The 20,387-nt window shown below is 38.7% G+C and overlaps 1 protein-coding gene across 1 annotated transcript in view; it reads right to left on the bottom strand.

The window, feature by feature from the left end:
• Positions 1–1,034: 1,034 nt before the first annotated feature.
• The window catches only part of lhfpl3 (LHFPL tetraspan subfamily member 3), a 38,691-nt gene continuing 19,338 nt past the window's right edge, over positions 1,035–20,387 (bottom strand). The window contains exons 2-4 of the mRNA XM_023413100.2: positions 6,544–6,774; positions 4,559–4,616; positions 1,035–3,251 (exon numbers count right to left, since the gene is read on the bottom strand). Of these exons, the coding sequence (XP_023268868.1) occupies positions 4,594–4,616; positions 6,544–6,774 (254 nt within the window). The 3' untranslated portion in view covers positions 1,035–3,251; positions 4,559–4,593. The remainder of the gene's footprint in view (positions 3,252–4,558; positions 4,617–6,543; positions 6,775–20,387) is intronic.

Genomic DNA, 20,387 nt, shown 5'->3' with positions numbered 1-20,387 from the left:
CTTTTCATGATATATTGCGACATCACTTTGACTTTGACTTTTTGTGCCTTTTATGCTTATGATGTTGTTTCACATTTTTATGCAATCGTATACTATGACATCTCTTGACATTTTTATGCCATTCTATACTATGACAATTTTAGCCATACCATACAATTACTTTTTTTTTTTTTTTTTTTTTTTTTTTTTTACATTTTATACCTTACTATACTATGACTATTATATGCCTTACTATTTTTTTGGACTTTTTTCTAATCTACTATACTATGCCTTTTTTGTCTTACTATAATGTGATGTTTTTGTGCCTTACTATTCTATGACCTATCATCTATATATGACATATATGTCCTCATATCAAGAGTCATGTTAATATATGTGTCACTTATACAATGATATATTATTACGACATATATTCATCCTCTATGAATATATATGAAGATATAAGTTAATCACATATATGAATTACTCATAGTAAAATGCAACTTTATTAAAACAATATGCTCATTAAAATTCTATATGTTTGAATATTATTTTGTTAATAATTTCTTATTAAATTTAAACATACATGTTCAACCTTTATATTTACATGTATAAAATGAACATATACTGACAGGTTTTGGGATGTATATATATTCATGTAACATATGCCTATGATATAAACAGACATCCTAAAATCCATGTTTCTAATAGCTAGAGATATATGTTTATATATGATATTTTTCCAATTTTTATCAGGTTTCATATGTAATTTTTACATAATTAGGCTATATTTTAAATAATTATGTGATTTTACTTCATATATATTTCCTATACGGAAATTCAACACATGTACATATATTACATTTGTCTATGGGCATTTCTGAATGTAAATTCAGATCTTATACCTTAATAAACAGTTTAGTTGATGGCATTAAAAAGCAAATCTATTTGTTTTGGAGGGGTGGCAGGGTTGTTGTGTCCCTACCAATGTTGAGACCAAACCTACGCCCTTGATACTATAATGTAATAGCAGGGTTCCAGTCGCATTCACCAAGTTGAATTGAAGCCTTTTAATACCACACAGAATGTAATTTGACACCTGTTTTATGGTCAGACCAAACCAATATGACAGATAAAACCCTTGGGTATTTTATCGCCAACACTTTATGTTAAGGGTACATGAATTATCAATAAGTCATGCATGAATTCATGTACCCTTACTGTAAAATGTTACCACATTTATATCACATTTTTGTAAGTACTTCCCAGCAGTAAGCAGCAATGATTCATAAAAATGCAATTAATTAATCATTAAACACAACCTGGACCTGGATAAGCAGCAGAAAATGGACAGAAAGGTTAACCAATTGAAAAATAGCCTATTTATTTAAGGCCCACATATGAATTTTACATAACATCAGAAGTCTGTGGGAGTACTGAAGGTTTTCCAGACAGTCTTTGCAAAAATCACACACAAAAACATTTTATAAGTAACATTGCTGCTGATATTCAGATATGTGGTTAAAGGCTATTTTTGAGGAGTCTATGCTCTTATATGCTTTTCAAGGCTGGCATGTTCCCTCAAGTGTGATGACAAGGTCACAGAATCTGATGAGTTACTGAATAGGATATATTACCTGTTAGCTTAAAGTAGCATAAAGTCTGAAAGTAACAAATCCTTGTGCCAGCACCTCTAAAGCTCACTAATACATCTCGGTTGGTGAAACTGCAGAGAAACCAAAATGTAAAAACGACGGTTTGCCATTTTATGTGTGGTTATTTGCTAACTTCCTGGACACAACACGCAATAAGTTGGCTAAACTCTGGTTGCTGGGCAACTGTTCAACAGCCAAGAGCTAATGGTTGTTTTTACACTTTGGTTTTTGTACGTGATAAACAAACATGTTCATTAAATAGCTTTAGAGGTGTTGGTATGTGAATTTTTTGTATTCATGTAATTTGACAGAGCCAGGCTAGCTGTTCCCAGTCTTTGTGACAGCTTAAGCTAAGCTAACCAGTCTGTAGCTAACATATTTAACGGATGTATGAGTGGTATCTATCAGCTAGCTAATGTACTCTGTCAGAAAGAAAACAATCCAATATTTCCTTTACAGGTGAGAAAAGTGATTTCTTTTGTTCTGCCATACATTAACAGTTTTAATGTAAGTTTGACTCAATTCCTTATGTGTGTTTTTAATTTAAATATTTTTTTTTTATATAGCTGTGAGATAGTGAAAAATTATAGAAAACAAAAAGATAGCCTACAACAATACAGGAGTCAAACTTTTCCAGCCACAGTTCAGTTCATGTTCAGTTTAGCTTTTCTCATGACCTTTAGTACTCCACAATACTGTTAGTTTACAAGATACAGTATGGCACACACTAATAATGGACCAATTTCAAAGTCAAGACGAAGTACAGGGACATAATCAACATATAGCTATACACAGATTATAGACTTGATACAATTGATGTTTTCTTCTATTTATTGCACTTTTATTTTTACTCTTTTTGCAAAACCTCTAATTGATTCTATCACATCAAACATTTAATTATAACAAAACATTACTGTTCTTTCAGTTTGTTTATCCAGCCGAGAAATGTCTTCACTCCTCTTGTCTTTGCTGACAACCCTCTCATTTAAACCAAAGGTCAAACAGTGTCAAAGCCAAACTCCTTTACATGAGGAGTTTGTTGACTTGATAAGAAAGAAGATCTGACAGCTTTTACCTCAAGTATGTTAAGTCCTTATTTGTGTCGGTCAAGGTCTGGATAATTTGTTTTGATTTAATTCAGTTTGAGCAGCTGTCACACTATGGTGTTTGTCCAACGAGTGTCCTGGAGCTGATTTACCACATGAAGAGTCTTTCAGATGATTTTTTTTTTTGTTTTGTTTTGTTTTTCCAGCTGAACTTGTGCTCTGGCAGCGTTCCTCACATCCACATGGAGAACATTTCAGTTTGACCAGCTTGAGTAAGATGATGCAGTGACATACCAACACAGGTAAACTCAGAGAACGTCTTTTTGAAAAATTCATCCTGCAAAAATAAGCAGTTTAAGATGACTTAGAAGGCTATTTTACAGAAGGAGCTTTAAGGGAGGACAAGAGGCATCCCCCACAAAGCTGTGGTTGTGTGGCCTCTTCCAGACCTCCTCCTCCTCCTCCTGTTCTTCTTTGATCTGTTCACACATCAGCTCTGAATCCCAGCCACAAGCTGGACCAGGAGAGGGAAGCTGGATCCTGAAGTAACATCACGTCTAGGCAGCGAGACCTGCAGGCATGAACAGTGATGTAGAATCTGCATGAATTAATGTAGTTTAGAACGGAGGATCAGTTAATCCCTCTGGTCTGCACTTCATTTAACTGAGCAAGTCTAGTAAATAGCTTGAAACATCTTTGCCTTCCATGTTTTTCATTCTTGTAATGTTTTTTTATGCTTTTAATTTAAAAGTTTTTCTAGAAATTGAAGAGTAGGCGGAAGCCCAGTGAAGGATTTCTCTCCCACGGAAACCACTTATTATACAAACTAACTTGAGGTTTTGAAATAATCACACTCTTATGCTTTCAAACAGTGATTATTCACTTAATATGATCATGGAAAGGCGTCAGAAAATGTTGACTCTAAGATGTTTCCCTGTTCTTCTAATGCGTAGATACATTGTCATTAATACAGCATCAGCCAAATTAATTAAGCTACATTAACCAATACAAATATATTCAGATAGGGAAAGCATTTATTAAGCATTGTTATAATTAGTGGAGTGATTATTATTACTTATTATTATTCTCTCAGATATTGTTTCTTGCAGGTGTCTTAACAACCTGAGGAGTTTACATTCCACAATTCCACATAAATTGCACATGATGAAGTTTTAAAGGTTGACAATGTTTTATGATTTAGTACATCTCCACCAGGATTATATTAATGTAAGAGAGGAGCTATATAATAACATTTAGATCCTCATACAGAGAAGTAAAACTGTTTAACTGAACAGTCAAACAGTGTGGAATTAAATGATTTTTTTTTAATCAACCTTAAATTTACTTGAGGTATAAATGAAAGGGAAAAACTGGATGTTAATGGATTTAAATGGGGTTGAATAGGCTGAAGAAGTTGAATAAAGTGCATGAATATAATATAATATAATGTGGTGATGGGAGTAGCAGTACTATCGAATAATCAAAAGCAAGACAGATTTGTAATTTTTGTTGAACAGCAACTACAGGATGGCGGCACATTGGATTTCAATATCATTAAGTGACCTGATTTAGAGCGAGTGAAAAACAGAGTCTGACCCAGTGATGTCAGTTACAAAGAAATATCTACCTGATGTCAAACTGAGTGTTAAACTTCAATTGTTGCTCATTTTGTCAAAAAAACATAACGTTACATAAAATGCAGACCATTTGAAACCAGGTTTTCAGGGACTTGAAGGGAAATAAAATGAAAAAGCTCAGTGTTAAGAGGATAAAGTTTATTGTGATGTTGAAAAATCAAACCCTGACTTGTGGTGCAGTAATAGTAGCATCAATTTAAAGATGACGATGGATTTCATTACACTCAAATTACATCCTTACCTGTGTGTGTGTGACTGCTTTACTCATACCAGAAGTTATATGGCGTTATTACCGCTCTCTGTGGGGAAACAGAGAAACCAGTTCAGTATGGAGAGGATAAAATATCTTTCACATTTTAACCAGCAGGTGGCAGTGTTACATAAAACCAACAGTTGTCTCCTTAAAGGCAACTACAGCTGCAGAATTAAAACACCCCTCTGATGTGTTTTTTTTTTTTTTTTTTTTTAACTTGGACAGGTGTCACTATCAATTCTCTTGAGTGACAAGATAAGAAAAACATCCCATTTAAACTTCATGTACTGTTTGATGAATCCCCCATTTTCTCTCTCGGGCTAATATTTCATGTACATCTGCCTCTTTCTCTCTCTCCTCCTCTTCCTCGACTCATTATCCCTCTCTCCTCCCCTCCGTCTTGTCCTCCCTCTCCGGTCTCTAGGTTGATAATGGCTTCTTCCTCCCAGTCATTTTGCATATACGAGCTAAGAGGCGACTGTGTCCTGGCTGATAGGGTGGCTGTGATTCATTTAGACAGGCTGGCAGCAAGCTGTGTAAACAGCCATTAGTAATTCATGACTCTGTCCAGCATCCCCAGGCTTCAATTAACCCTTGCTATTGGTGCATTCTTCCTCTCTGTCACCCATCTCTCCCTCATTGCTTTTTATCGTCCGTCCTCCTTCATCTGTATTCTCCCGTCCTTCCTGCCTCTTCACTGTTTTAATCATTCTCTTTGGGTCCAAGTGCAGTTGTCATCTTGTCCAATCAAAAAAAGAAAAATCTCATTGGTAACAGAAGTGAGCAAAAGCAGCCGAGCAGGTGGTGTATAACTTCCATCTAATGTATGCAAATTAATAGCTTGTGCATGTGAAATTATGCAAGAAAAAAAAAAAAGGAGGGACGTTTTAATTTCAAGCTGCTGGCGGGATGTGTGGTATGGCAGCAGGAATCAGATGAAGTCTTTGATGTGTAGTTTCTCATTACTGTATTGACATTTAAAGGAAAGGAAAATTAAGAACAAAAAAATTTATCATAGTGGAATAAAATCTTGACAGGACCAGGATCATATTCAAAGACAGAGACACTCAGGCCTGTGATCAGATTGATTTCTTAATAAGTTTAGTGGCACTTGCTTTGTTTTGTTAGCCTGTATCTCATTTCAGGTGTAATTGCACTGCAGCTTTTATTTTTTGTTGTGTACCAAGCTGTCACTGTTAAAAAGCATCCACAAACTATCCTGAAATGGATTTGGAAAAGTAATAAACTGACTGACTATTACTGATTTGGTGTTTCTATATTGAAACAGCAACAAATCAGGTGAAGAATGTGTTATGACTTGTCCTGGACTCGCCTGTCCTTACTCCAGATTTAAGTGCTGGAAAGATTAGCTGGTTAATCAGTTAGTCCGGTGTTTCCCAACCTTTTTTTGGCTTGTGACCCTTTAAAGCAAAGCCCATGTCACAGGTTGCACACATCTGTGAATAGCGAGCAGTTTATCCAAAGAGCAACCTTCCCCAATCAGCCTGACTCCTTTTCAACTGTTTATTTGATGGCTGCAGAGGACAAATGGTTTGTGCAGCAGTAATACGTTTTTTTGTTTTCCTGCAATCGCTCAGATTGATTTCAATCAGAAGAAAATCCACAGCAATTTTGAAAATAATAATCAGAATATATAATTGCCAGATTGATGACATGCTGCCACCTCTATTATGCTGCATGGACAAAAGTATTTGGACGCCTTAACATCAAACCCATATGTGAATGTAACATCCCATTCCAAAATGGCAAGGAAATGTCAGATTTTTTATAACCTGTCTGGAGGCCTTAACTTCCATTCAGGGAGGTCAAATTCAAAGTCAAAAAAACTATTTCTTGATGGGTTTGAAAAGGACCTGCACCAAACTGTAGCCATAAAGTTGAAAGCACACCATTGTCTAAAACACCATTGAATGTTGTAGTTTAGAGATGTATGAGGACGTGTTTGGTCTTACTGTCTCCCAGCAGCTCCTCAGACATCAGACTGTCCTGGCGGTTTCCGAGGACGAAGGCCAGGAAGGAGAGGATGAGAGCATCCAGGATGCCCATGATGGCCAGGATGTAGGCCCAACGCACCGAGCAGGCTCCCAGTGTGTACTTGTCCGTCTGCTCGCCACACATCCGCTTCACCTCATCACTGTCCCAGCCATCTGGGTAGATCATGCAACCCAGGATCAGACATGTACCTGGATCAAGAGGAGAGAAAAATAGGTTAGTGTTTGTAGATGACTTAATGGCTACCGAGGGAGGGCCTTGTTCTGGATTCGGAACACTGTGTACAGCATAAAACACATCAGTATTTATAAAAAATGCATAAGACTGAAGGGTGCAGTACTAAGTGTAAAAACATTGTGCATAGGGGAGGTGTTGTGGAGGTGTTGTGGAGGTGTTGTGGAGTTTCAGTCGCAGTTTAAGCTTGAAGTATAGTTCAAGATGAGAAATGCTTTACTAAAATATTGTTATTTTTATTTATTGTAATTTGATTCATGATGATTCAGGTTACGGTTTGAGTGCCAATACTAACAGACACATAAAAGAATATTATACTGTACTAACATACTCTCTCTATTTACCCCAGAGCAGTTGCTATAGGGAACAAGCTCAACCAACTTTCAACCAACTCAATTAAACAATTAAAATTGTTATTTAATTAAAAAAACATATCCACATATTTGAATTAAGGAAGAAAATAGACAATACAGCCAAACATGGTTAAAAACTGGAGTACTTAGCAAGTGAGCAGGAAATTTGAATTTGTAACAAAAAAATTAATGTTGAAAAATTCAAAATAGTTAGTCATGTATAAACTGTTGAAATACAGTAGTTAGCTAAAAGTAATGAATAAAATAGTTGATATAATTAGCCAAAAGCACAGAGTTAGCAGTTGAAATAGATTGAAACTTAAAGCTGCCAATCCACGTTGTAGTAGTATGAGTGCAAACTTGCTCAAACCTAAATATTGACAATTCAGTTGCATTAAACATTACTGTTACATGGCTGACACAGCTGTGGAGGTATGTCAGAAAAAAAACAGACTGGGAACCACAGCTCTATGAGAAATAAAATATATATTAGAGATTTTAAAAAGAAGAGAAAGATGCAAGAGTAAAAGATTAAAATGAAAAGAGGGGACAGCAGTGCAGAGACAGGACAGAGAGGTGAAGAAGAAGGCGGAAAGACAGAATATGTTGCCACATGTCACAGCACCATGTGGTGAGTCGGGCTGCCTTCATTAGCCGTCTGCTGCATGGCTGACAATGACAGACTGAGCTGTTAGAGAGCGGAGTCATCTAACAACACTTTTGCTGCCAGTAGAGAGCCGTTTTCACTTTCACACTCACTCACAGTCATTCGAGGCAATCAAATCATCTGTGGGTCTCAGAGGTCTGTATTTATTTGTTGACAGTGCTGCTAAGAGATTGTCAGAGGTTTTGTGAATCAATGTTATTTTAATTTGCACCTTTGTGAGGGCCAATTTGAGTTTTAGATAATGAAAATGAGGATGTTTTTTGGAAAGGGAGGATGCTTTGGATGTTTGATGGTTAAGACCTGGAGTTTGTCTAAGGTTAAAGGGGGCACTCCACTGATTTTACACATGGCATCTGATATCTGTGGCTTCAGGGGAGCTTTCCAAAGTCTGAGAAAATAACCCTGATGATGACTGTACATTTTTAACAGAAAGCCTGCAGGGTGTGGAGTCTGAAAGAGGTTCAGGGTTTATGGGAATTGTAGGATTGGTGATTTGGGACCTTTTTTTTATTTTGAATTCAGTCCGTTGCCTGGGTCAAGGGGATGGGATGACAGATAACTTGGATGTGATGTTGCAGCTATAAAAACATCTTAGATTGGAAGTGTAAACTAAATAATATAGCTTCAATAGAGAATTGAAACAAGCTTATACAGAATCTATTGTAGGCTTATATGATTCAGACAGTGTGAAATATGACGATTTTAACAATTTTAAAACTATCAAAACAAGGAAACCTTTATGTTAAATGATATGTATGGTCATAAATGTATGGTAATTTTATTGTATGATTGTGTAGTATATTTTAAAAGGCCAATCTAGGGATGGGCAATGTTTAGTTTTAAGTATACACTCACTCGTATGGCAGCAATGCAATCCTGCAGATACAGACCAGGAGCTTCAGTTCAGAAACGCCTTGTTGTTGAAAGAGGTCAGAGGAGAACGGCCAGACTGGTTGGAGCTGACAGAAAGGCTACAGTAACTCAGATAACCACTCTGCACTACAACTTTGTTGAGCAGGAAAGCATCTCTGAATGCACAACACGTCGTACCTTGAGGCAGATGGGCTACAACAGCAGAAGCCACATCGGGTTCCACTCCTGTCAGCCAAGAGCAGAAATCTGAGGCTGCAGTGGCCACAGGCTCAGGTGAGGACTGATCTCCTTGTGTTTGATCATTTTGCACCTATTTTTACTCGTTTAGTGTCTCTTTGTGGTTGTTTTGTGTCACTTTTTACTCGTTTTGCATCTCTTTGGGGTCATTCTGCATCTATTTTTAATTGTTTCATGTCTCTTTGTCGTCTTGTAGTCATTTTATGTTAGGTCATACTCGTTGCGTGTCTCTTGCTGGTCACTTGATGTGACTTTGTACCCACTTTGCATCTCTTTGTATTTGTTTTGTGTCTAATTTTATTCGTTTTGTGTCACTTTATAGGCAAATTCCGCCCCGCAGTTGTTAGATTTAGGTTAAGGACTGAGGTCATATAAGGCATGTAGTTGTGATGATAGGAGCCACTGTGTGTATTATGTCATTCAAGGTCCTTACAAGTACAGAGGCAGTATATCAGGTTAGCATACTAATGTGAGCTTCCAGCAACTAAACAGATGGATAATCTCCGGAAATGTCAGAGACTCTTGCCCCTCCCTCCGTTACACTCCCATTCAGTTTGGCATATTACCCTCCTCTCCCTTTTGCTCTCTTTGTGGCCACTACAATAAGAGAGAGTGGTACAGCAGTGAGGCAGAGACCTTTACATACAGTCCATGTAAGAGACAGAGGAGGAGCAGAGATGTCCTGGGTGTGCACCCTCCCTCCTCTCTCATGTCTGTTTTTCTCTCATTCATGAGTCAAATCCTTCTCACAAATTGTATCAATAACAGCAGCAACAAGCTACTGTAATAATAACCAGTATTGATGCAAAAGCCCTCTAATCCATATCCTTCGCCTACATTTCCCAGAAGGCGGTGAGTCTATTGACTTTCCCTCTGCCTTCCTGAGTTTGGAGATCAATTTTTTCAGAGCAAAGGAGAAAAAGCAGTTTAAAGCAGCTGCAGCAGACTGTTGTGAATACATTTCTTTATATTATTTTTATTAGACTAAACACCCTGTTGCAAATGTATTTTTGACTCACTGCCGCTTTTTGTTGCACAATAGAGACAAAGTGCTAATCAGGAATGTCATTTTTATTTGTTTTCCTGTATTTTTTTCATCTGTTTTTAACGCAGCTTCCATTCTTTTTTTTTGTCAGATCCTAACTTACAATACCTGCATGACAGAATCTGAATTCTTGGCTGTTCTGATCTGTAGGAAATGTTTTTTTCATCTACTCAAAACTCTAAATTTTTACCATGTCTTTTTACCAACGTGTAGTAGTGTTGATTTCTTTTTATTCATATTAGAGGATTTGGTTCAGTGCACACACGTCCCTCCTGTGTAAACAACCTGCTCCTGCAGGCTTTTCAGCTCTAATATTAATAGAATGAGCTGAACTGCACGTCATCTCAATGGAAAATCTTCCCCGCAGAGTTTGAGTAGAAGAGAAATACAGGAGATCAAAGAGACACTGGTTTGTCTTTCTGACTCTCATCTGAATTCCTCAATATGTCCATTTGGGTGGTTCAGGCATCAGCTTCCAGTAGCTGCAGGTGTGATGTCACAAAAGCAAAAGTGTAAGTGTAACTAAAGCCAGATATGCAGCATAAAAGTACATAAGAAATATAATGTAAAATTCCACTTCTTCTCACTGACCAATCTTATTATCATCCTTTCAGCTTCAATACCTAAACAGTTCCTGTAATTGCACTTTGTTTCCTGTTTTAAAAAATGTACTGAATCTAATCTTTTTTTGCTGCCATTATCTGCAAAGATGAAAAGATGAAACAAAAATAATTTCTATCCCCAACACTGTCTCTAAAATAGGCTGAGGCCGATCTTTTATCATTTGCAAAATTGTTTTGTTTTTGGGCTTGCACAGAGTGTCGTGTAGCTACAACAATCCTACAAATGGCATGCAGCTACAGTAAAACGTGCAGTAACAACAGGGGTAAGCCAATGGGATCAGCTTCTTCATCTCCTGATAAATAAATTCCCCTCATCTCAACATCAATTCAGCCTGCGCTGCTACAGAGCGAACGCAGCAGCCTGTGCACAATCCCTGCCATAAATAATAAAAGATATTATGAAACCCTCAGACGAGGAATCATGTCAGCTCATTTTGAGTCTTCAAATGAGTGATGCTCTCAAAACGCACAAACTAAAAGCTCAGGGTTTCATTTATATTGGCATAAAACAGCATTCAATGCTTCAAATGATTTAGGTCGACCGAAAAATCGAGCTCGCTGGCTGTGTAGAAACGTTCAGAAACGGGTTTCTAGAATGAAAGCTTCATTCAGGATTGTAGTACTACTGTAGTAAAGTTGATTCTGGACTCCTGAGAGAAACTCTCCACCGCAGAGAGAGGGGGAGGTCAATTACTGAACACTGTTACATCTCACCCTCTCGTGTCTGGTAACTGGGGAGGCTTTAGATCACGCATATTTCTTTCTTTGATCAAGTCGTTTTTGAAGAGCGGAATTATTCTGGATTCCTAGACAGTAGTGGATTGGTTTGGTTTTGCATACATGTATTTCATTAATAATAACTGAAGTAAAGTTGAAGTCAAGCCAATTAAAAGTGTTGGAATGGTTAGTGGATTAATTGATTAGTTCAGGGACACTATTTTGAGAGTTAATTAATCCATAAACTTAACAGCCTCTGTTGCCCCAGTAACCACACCCAGCAGTGATGACATAACAGTGTACCAACAAACTCTGGAGTACACTTCTACATCACTGCAGCAAAAACAAGATTTTCAGTTGGGGTTAAGTTGCTGTTTAAGTTATTTTATTTGGTAAAAATAACAAGTTTCAGCTTCGCAAATCTGGAGATTTTTCTTTGTTTTAAATCTTATAAAACATTAATTTAATATTTTTAGTTTTTGGACTGTTTGTCAACAATTACTAACCAACAATTTCATCTGTAAAGAAAACTGTATTTGTAGTGAATGAGCAACAAGTAGCTCACATTTAGCTGGTCACAAGCTTTTCCAGCTTCATGTCTTCAAAGTTCATTCTTGACCTAGAAAATAGACAAAACGATCCAACCTCAAGGTCCATTTAGCTGTTCTGGAGCTTTTGATCATAGCACTGGATACTTGACACTTGATCTACAACATCTCCAGGAAATAGTGATGTCATTTGATGTGATCAAAAGCTCTAGAGGAGCATTAAAGAATACAGCAATGCCATTAACAACTAAACACTACAAACAACAGCACTGCCATGGATGTGTAACAACAACAACCAAGTTTTAGCCATCCTAAATAAAAAAAAAACAAAACTATATTTCCTGAGCCTTTGATTGAAGCCACTTTCCTGACTTTGGTTCCATCCACCTGGAGAGAAACCAACAAATGCAACACACGACTAAACCAGTTTTCATTGGAAAAGAAAAGACCCTAAAAATAATTTGAAAGACACAAAAATCACATAACAATTCTATATATAGTGGCTTTAATTATCTCTCATGCACTTATATTTCCTTTATTAAATTTGGGGCATTTCATTATTGCATTATTCTTTTCTATTTTCCTTCTTTCCTCTGTTTTAGTGTCATTTCCCTCTGTTTTGACTGACCTCACGTCCCTGTTCATGCTGTTAAAATGTTCTTATTTAAAGCCCTTAGAATTGGCTCTGTGTTTGAAAGCTGCTCTACAAATACATTTTTACTTTCCCTGCTTAAAATACTGCTTTAGGAGGCCCTGCCAGGCTGCACATTTACACATCTGTGTGTTTAAGTTTGCATGTGAATGTGTGTGCTGCTGCTGCTGCTGCTGTCAGATTGTTGGAGGTTTGGATCTCTCGTCTCCCATGGGTGCCCACTCATCATAGTCCTCCTGACTCTACACATCCATGACAGTGCTGAGGGAACTGATTACGGAGATAGGACGGTATAATATGTAGTTCAGCTCACTATATGATATCCTGTCATTACACATATCTTATTATTTATTGATACTCAAAGGGAAATTATGTCACCACATGGGAGTCAAGAGTCGCATAGAATAAGTTTGCCATTAAAAGTTTTTCAAGCATCTTCTTACTGATTTTGAAAGCCCTTGATTTCTCTCTCTCTCCACACCCACCCACCCACACACCCACCCACACACACACACACATACACACACACACACACACACACTTTCTCTCTCCTTGAAGGTTTCCCATCTGACAGCTGTTTGGCAGCGACCCCAGGGACAATCAGAAGAGGAGGTGTCATAATCTAGACTCCTGTGTCCAATCCCCCTCCCCACACACACACATCAAGCCACTCATTATTATGGTGCATTTCACAGGCCCAGCTGCTGCTGTCTACTTTGTTCGATTCATGTTCTTTTAAACATCACGCTTATTGAGGGAGTGTGAGTGCAGCTGCAGGTGTGTTTGTGTGTGTGCGCATGAGTGGTGGAGGGCTGGAGATACAGGGAGTAAGGCAGAGAGCTCATACTGTATGCACTGTGCATCAGCATCAAGGTGGACCATGGCAAATTATATTAATGGGAGTTAATTGGGGCGGAAACTGGCAGATGCAAGAAGGTATGAGGACAAAATACCTCCCCCTGCTCTCTCTCTCCACCCCCCTGCCCTGATCCCTTCTGCTCCACAGAGAACTGAGTGAGCATGTGTTTGCGTGTGTGTGTGTGTGTGTGTGTGTGTTAGCTGAAAGATAAGGCAGAGGGAAGGGAGTATTATTTTCAACACGAATCCTGCTGCATACCACCCTCATTAACACCTCTTGTATTAGGTCCACCGATTCACAGGCTTTGTCTGTGCTTTCGATCACCGGCACAGCTGATTAATGGGCTGCTGTCAAGTCACTTCACTTCACTTCACTTCACTTCCAGTCTTTGTGTTTCACATGTTGCATGATGCATAAGATGTGAGAAAATGGAAAGATGAATATGAACGTGTGGGTATCAACTAAAACTACACTTCAATCACAGTTTCTACTCTATGTAGCATGGTAAATAGCAGGATTATAGTGTAAACCCCAACACCACTTAATCCAGGGGAAAAAAGAAGGAGCACTGCATGCAATGTGTAAAGCCTACCAATGAGCTGTCAGTGAGCAAGATAAATGTAAATTAATATCAGTATACTGACAGTTAGTGACTGTGGACTCAGCTCGTGAAAACCTACCAGTATATTATCTTATTATATTAGGATTTTTATGAACATTGGCATCAGCAACATGCTTCACTCAGCGCTTCATTAACAAGCCAGGAGATGAAAGCACATCAGCTCTCACATCAAATAGTAATGGTACCACGGCCAGGAGTGTAAAATAGGTCTGATGATAGACTAACAATAAAAACTGTGGCATGTAATTACATAAAAAATGTCATTAATCCATCTCTCCACTGTAATGTATGAGTAAATATAGAGCAAAAAACAACAAAATGTGTACAAAGAGAATTTTGATTAATTAGAAACACATATTTATTTATTTAAAAGGAGTTTTTGCTATTGCTACATAGCCAACTTTAGCATTATAAGCTTTTTACTTAGTAGTCTAGATGAAATGTTGTGAGTTCATCAAAAATTATTCCTTTACTCGACAAAAGCTGTGTCCAGTGGTGGAAAGCAACGACAATATCAACTCTTCTTTTCCTTCTATTTCTATCACTTCTTTTCTGCTACTTAAGTTAGCATACTAACCAGTTGCTGCAGCCTCGTAACTTTCCGATACCGAGTCACTGTAGCCTCCAGTCTTCCCTTAAAAAGTGCGCTGCTAAAAAGGACATACTATAACATCTTGTCTTGTAAATGCAGCGATGGCTGAAGCACTTATCAAGAATGGGTAAGGAAGTAAACAGTTGTTAATGCTAATGTTGGCTATGTAACAATAGCAAAACTTACAAACAGCTAAAAAAATAAAATAAAATAATGTTTTTTTTTTTCTTACTTTCTTAATAAAAATGTAAATTCATGTTTCAATTTTTTGGTACGTCTTTATTTTAAAAAGGTCCTATAGTTTTCTAAATGTTTCGTAAAAAGAAAGTGATTTATAACTGTAATATCTGTTAAGGACAATTGCCATATATTTCCAGTAAATTTCCTTGGTAAATAACAAAATGAAAACATCAATGAAAAACATGACAGCATCAACTGTCTAAACCAAATTTAAACTTTTAAGCAAATGGACAATTGACATGGCAAAATATAAATGACATCAATTTAGCAAGAAGCTAAACTTCCCTTCCCTTCTCTGTTCACAGTGTAATCCTGACAGGGAGCTGTCCATTCACTGTGGTGCTGAAATGTTAACGAGTGGATGTGGTGAAGGCTGTTTTCAGCCTCAACAATTTGCTATGATTTAGACACTGACTGGGGTCACTCGGGGCCACCCAGGCTGAAACAAAGAGACCTTCTGCATGCCCTTGTTTCTTTCCCTCTTCACCTTCTATAACAAACAATGCCATGTTGCTGTTGTCATTGTGGATCATAAGGAGGGAGAAGGGGAACGAGAGGTGAGGAAGATAAAGCAAAGATGAAGTGACAAGACAAGAGTGAAGAGAAGAAGGAGAGGAAGAAAGAATAAAGACAGGAAATGAGGAACAAATAGTAGAAGAGACAGGTGGTTGGTGTATGTAGCTCAGGCTTAAAATAACATTAGTGGCTGTGTGGTGTTTGTTTGTGAGGATGTGTAACATTACAGGAAAACAATTAGGAATGAGGATGAGATGATTAGAATCATTAGATATCGGGAGAGAGTCTGAAAATCGGATATTAATATGAGAAGATATATGTGTGATCTATGTTTGTTTCACTCATGTGTCAATTTCAGGTGTGGGCTGAGACGACAAGGCAGAGGGGGAGTGAGCACTGGAGGAATGAGGCAGGAACAAGGGTTACAAGATTGGAATCCCAATGCCCCTCATCTGAGACATGAAGGGAATGAAAGTTGCTGTTTAAAAATGCAGCTCCAGACAGAGCACGCTCCTCCTTCAGAGAATAGCACACAGACAGAGAAACCACACTTCAGAGACATAAAGCAGACTCACTTCAGTCAAGTCAGGGGGAAAAAAGACTAGCTAATCCACTTTTTATTTATGCACTATAGGATGCCCTCCACCATTGGGCTGTTCTCATTCAGTTTATTGGAAAGCAAAGTAAAATTTTACCCAGTGTCAAACACAAGGTAGTTTGGGGACGGTCCCTTGAGAAGGGAGAGCTATAAAATTGATTGAGGATCAAATTTACAATCTAATCATCTCTGAGCAGAGGGAGGCGAAGCAGCTCAGGCCTGTTCTGAGAGCAGGCCAAACACAAGTGCAAGAGTTATTATATTATTAGTGCTTTATCAACATCAAGGGAGAAACAGCTGACTTTGATTCAAGGTCATACACACCTTCATTTAAACCTAATGTAATAGTAGAAACTCGGCAGAGGGTAATTGACCCCCCCCCCCGGTTCTATATTAATACTGTGAAAATATCAAAGTGCTCGGTCCACAGAGAAATGCACACAGCCTGTAATCAGACACTGAGCCTTAAAACCAGCTGTCAGGACTTCTGTAACTTTGTGATGTCACAACAAAGCAGTCACCGCCCTCAGCCATGCCCCGAGCCCAGTTCAACCAGACCCACCATCCAACCTTGAAGGATTTGGTTTGTTTGGCATGTTTTCCTGAAATCTGCCATATTTTATTCGATCAATCAGAAAGTCAGTCAGTCAATCAGTGGAGAGGCTCAGAGCCTCCTCTCTTTTGATTGGCTCATGACCTGTTGTTACTGGAGCTCCAGAGAGAAGCCTGAGGGAGGAGATATAAATGAGATGGTTTTTGGTTCTTAAAACCACAAATATATCTTGTTATCGATCAAAACTTAAAATAAAACACTGGAAAAGTGTAAAACATGTATCCTTCAAATCAAACCTGTAAAAGGCTTGTATATATTAACCTGGCTTTATAATACATAATATACATGTCCCACGGTAAAAGTTAGCATTCCCCCTAGTCCATGATCCAAGTAGAAGACATAGAAATAAACATAGGGAGTGTAGGGAACAAAAATGAATAAGGGAAAGATCATTGCTCTTGCAAAGCAGTGAAGAGCTAATTATAACTTGGATGATAAGAATGATAAGAAAAAATATAAGATCAGACATAATCCTGTTTAGCTGCTTAGCTCATACACTTGGACAACCATGACCAATATGAGTTATGTTTTACTGTTCCTATATTCACATCTGTTTTTCAAATAAAGTTCAAGAGAAAGAGCTTTTAGTACGAGGACTCATTAATAAGTCTCTATTATTGTAAACTAAGCCAACATGGTTTAACTATGTAGTAGCATCTAAGACCGGCTTCCACACAGTGGGAAGATGTTACACAGGGGATGTGCTGCTGTGAACAGAGTTTATTTTTAACGTAGCTTGTAACCCAAAATATAAAGTGCTCCCTTAGTTGTGTCAGTGTTAAGTTAGTTAGCCAGACACGCTAAGTGCTGTGTTTACTGCAGTGACTGTTTAAACCTTTCCTGTTTTCAGTTTTAGAAAGGCTAAAAAAAAAGAAAGAAAAAAAGACACCATCCTACAAACTCTTTAAATTACAGCAGAGTAAAAATAAAAAGAGTAAAATAACAGTATTTGCTCTTGATACACCCCAACGCACATACCACCTCAACATGTGGAGAAACCCATTAAAGCTTGACATGTGATTGGACAATTGCTGTTAAGAGGAAGGCGGATGAGGATACTCCTTTCGAAGAAAATGTTAAATGATATAAGTTCATGCAATGACAATGACAATGGCTTGAAGCCTCATAGTGTATGATGATGTGAGAACAAAGCCTGCACAAATGTAATGCTCACAAGTGTGTAAGCAAATGAGGATTATTTTAAGATACCTCCAGTGGCCCTTTTTAAAAACCCCTCAGCAAAGGCAGCACCGCAGAAACAAAGCTTTTCTTCTTTTTGTGATAATCTGCATAAAAGTTATTATGATAATCCTCCTGGGCAGAGGTATTGTTCTCCTCCTTCTGATGCTTCCTCTCATGCATGAGGCCCCCTGCTGCCTTACAGTACACAGGAGACGATTTCAGAAGTTGCATCCAAACACTGATGCCGCCTCAGATTTTGTAGCGCGTCTTGTTTGAAGTCAGTCCTAGTTGGAACACTCTTCTCCTTCTTCTGAGTTTTCAAACCAGCTCTAATCAAAGTTTCCTCTGATTTCTTCGGAGCACAAAACATGTTCGGGACTGAAAGGTCGCTCCCTACGTTGACGATCCAATCAGCACTTGGATTGGGGGGGGGGATGCTGCATCGCCATGGAGACGGGCTGCCTGCAGTCGCTGCTCCAGGTGATATGTGGATTTGTACGGATGACTACAAGTGTCAGGACTACACCAACACCGGAGTTCTGTGGTGTGAATGTGTCACAAAAAGTCTCTCTTGTTTTCTCCCTCCACCCCCCTTCGATGTCGTCTCTTCTGGTGAATAAAGCCCCGCCATATGTCCAAACCCTCCGGAGCAGTCTGCACACTCATATGAGCAACATATCCTCACACATGAGCATAATCCGAAGCAGATTTTGTTCTCTGGAAGTACAGGAGGACCCCCCTGTTTTTCCTCCAACAAACCTATGTGGGGGGGTGGGTAAATAGAGGGTGATTTAGAACAGGTGTTCCCATTAATTAACAGCTCCCACTGCTGAACCTGAGGAGTAAATCTGCCAAACAGGCTCCACTCTTCATCCGAGACAGGAGAAAAACACGTGTTAAGCCTTGTATGGCCGCTGTCAGTAAAGCTAAAATCCCCCTACAGTGATCGTGTTTGTGAAGCTCAATACTGCCATGGCTCAGCGGCGGGCATGTGAGGTGAGAGGCAAGGAATAAAACAACAGGAACACATTTTTTTTCTCTTCTCAGTTGGAGGGTAAGGAAAAGCCCAGAGAGAAGCCCAGACAGATTTCATTTGGAACAATCGATCCGCTGAATGTTTGATTCACAATAATCCCAGGTATGTTACATGTGCGATCAATCGCCATATCATCTAAGTGCTGTCTCTTCTCTTAGCTCCCTCAGACGTGGTGACAGCGTTCTTGAAGTGGTAGACAACTTTGGCAGTTCTTCTGAATCTTTAACGGTTGTCCTTATTTTCTCTCCAAAACCGTCTGCCTTTGAAGTCGGGCCGAGGGGATTGCTCTACTCCGTTTCAGTAACTTCTAATGTGTCTCTGATCTGTGGTGATGGCAGAGAGTACATGTTCCCCTCTTCTTTTTTTTTTCCCTTTCTTTCAAGCCTTCCCCTCCTCTTCTCTGACTCCCTCTCTTTCTGCAGCACTGAGCTCTAATGACTGATGATGTGAGGGGAGGAAAAAAAAAAATTCAGAGCACTGTCTCACTGAGGCATGAAAGGCGAAACGCAAGCTGGTATGAATGGGGACAATGGCGGCATGTTGAGCTGTCCCTCCGATGGGTCAGTCGGTAGAAGCTCCTGTTGACTACGCAGCCTAACCACAATGTTCTGGAGCTTTTGACCTTGTTGCACAGTCTCCTCGGGCAGATGGAGTTGTGGATGTTGGAGTACTTAAAGGACTTCTGGGATGGCTGTGGCTCAGGAAGTAGAGCAGGTCGCCCATTAATACGAACAACGCCGTGCGATCTCTGGCTCCTCTTGTCCGCATGACGAAGAGTCATAGGGCAAGATACTGAACCCCAAATTGCCTCCAGTATGTGTGAGTATGTGTCTATAGGTGAATGTGACTTTGAGCGGTCAGTAAGACTAAAAAGCTGCTATATAAGTGCCGTCCATTTACATTTACCAGTTCTCATCTAAGCGCCTCACAGGGTTTATTTAGTAGCTGTTCTGACAAAGTGAAGTGCAGATCCCAAAGTTTCCAAATATGTCAAATTTGTTGACTGTGTCTGAAATCATTCCCTATTCATTCTATAGTGCATTATAATTAACTTCTGCTATTTTATTTGAGTGTGAAATTTACAGTTCCCTGCAACAGAATAAAAAAAAAGTGAAATAAGATAAATAATAAATATTTTGTAAAAGCAAAAATTGCTGTTGTGTGACTGTGATGACGCAAAAAAGTTTGAAATTAACTGCTCGCTATGAAGTATTTAGTGAATGAGAGAACCTGCAGTTTCCATGTATGTAAATCCAACATCCACTACGTTTTAACTCTGTTTTCCAACTCCTGAGGGAAACATCTGGCTCTTCAGCTTCTAAATGCTCCTTCTGTGGACAGTGCGTTTTTAGAGTTTTGTCACTGTTCACAGCTGCGGCCAAAAACTACACTGATGCGAACGAACCAAAACATTAAAGCTGCAGGTCATAAAACCAAAACAGTGAGCTGAAAGCTGCTAAAAGATTCTGTAGAGCTGAGAGGAACTGCAGAGTTGGCAGATAATTGCCTGTGGGTTCACCATTATCCGTAATGGCTTTCACATTACTTCTAGTCCCTTGATCCATTTTTAATAGACAAATGTTGATATTCGCAACTT

Source organism: Seriola lalandi, unplaced genomic scaffold (assembly GCF_002814215.2).
Source record: "Seriola lalandi dorsalis isolate HSWRI2012SDOR001 ecotype SW California unplaced genomic scaffold, Sedor1 jcf7180002054504, whole genome shotgun sequence".
Lineage (NCBI taxonomy): Eukaryota > Metazoa > Chordata > Actinopteri > Carangiformes > Carangidae > Seriola > Seriola lalandi.
This window is presented reverse-complemented; position numbering and strand designations above follow the sequence as displayed.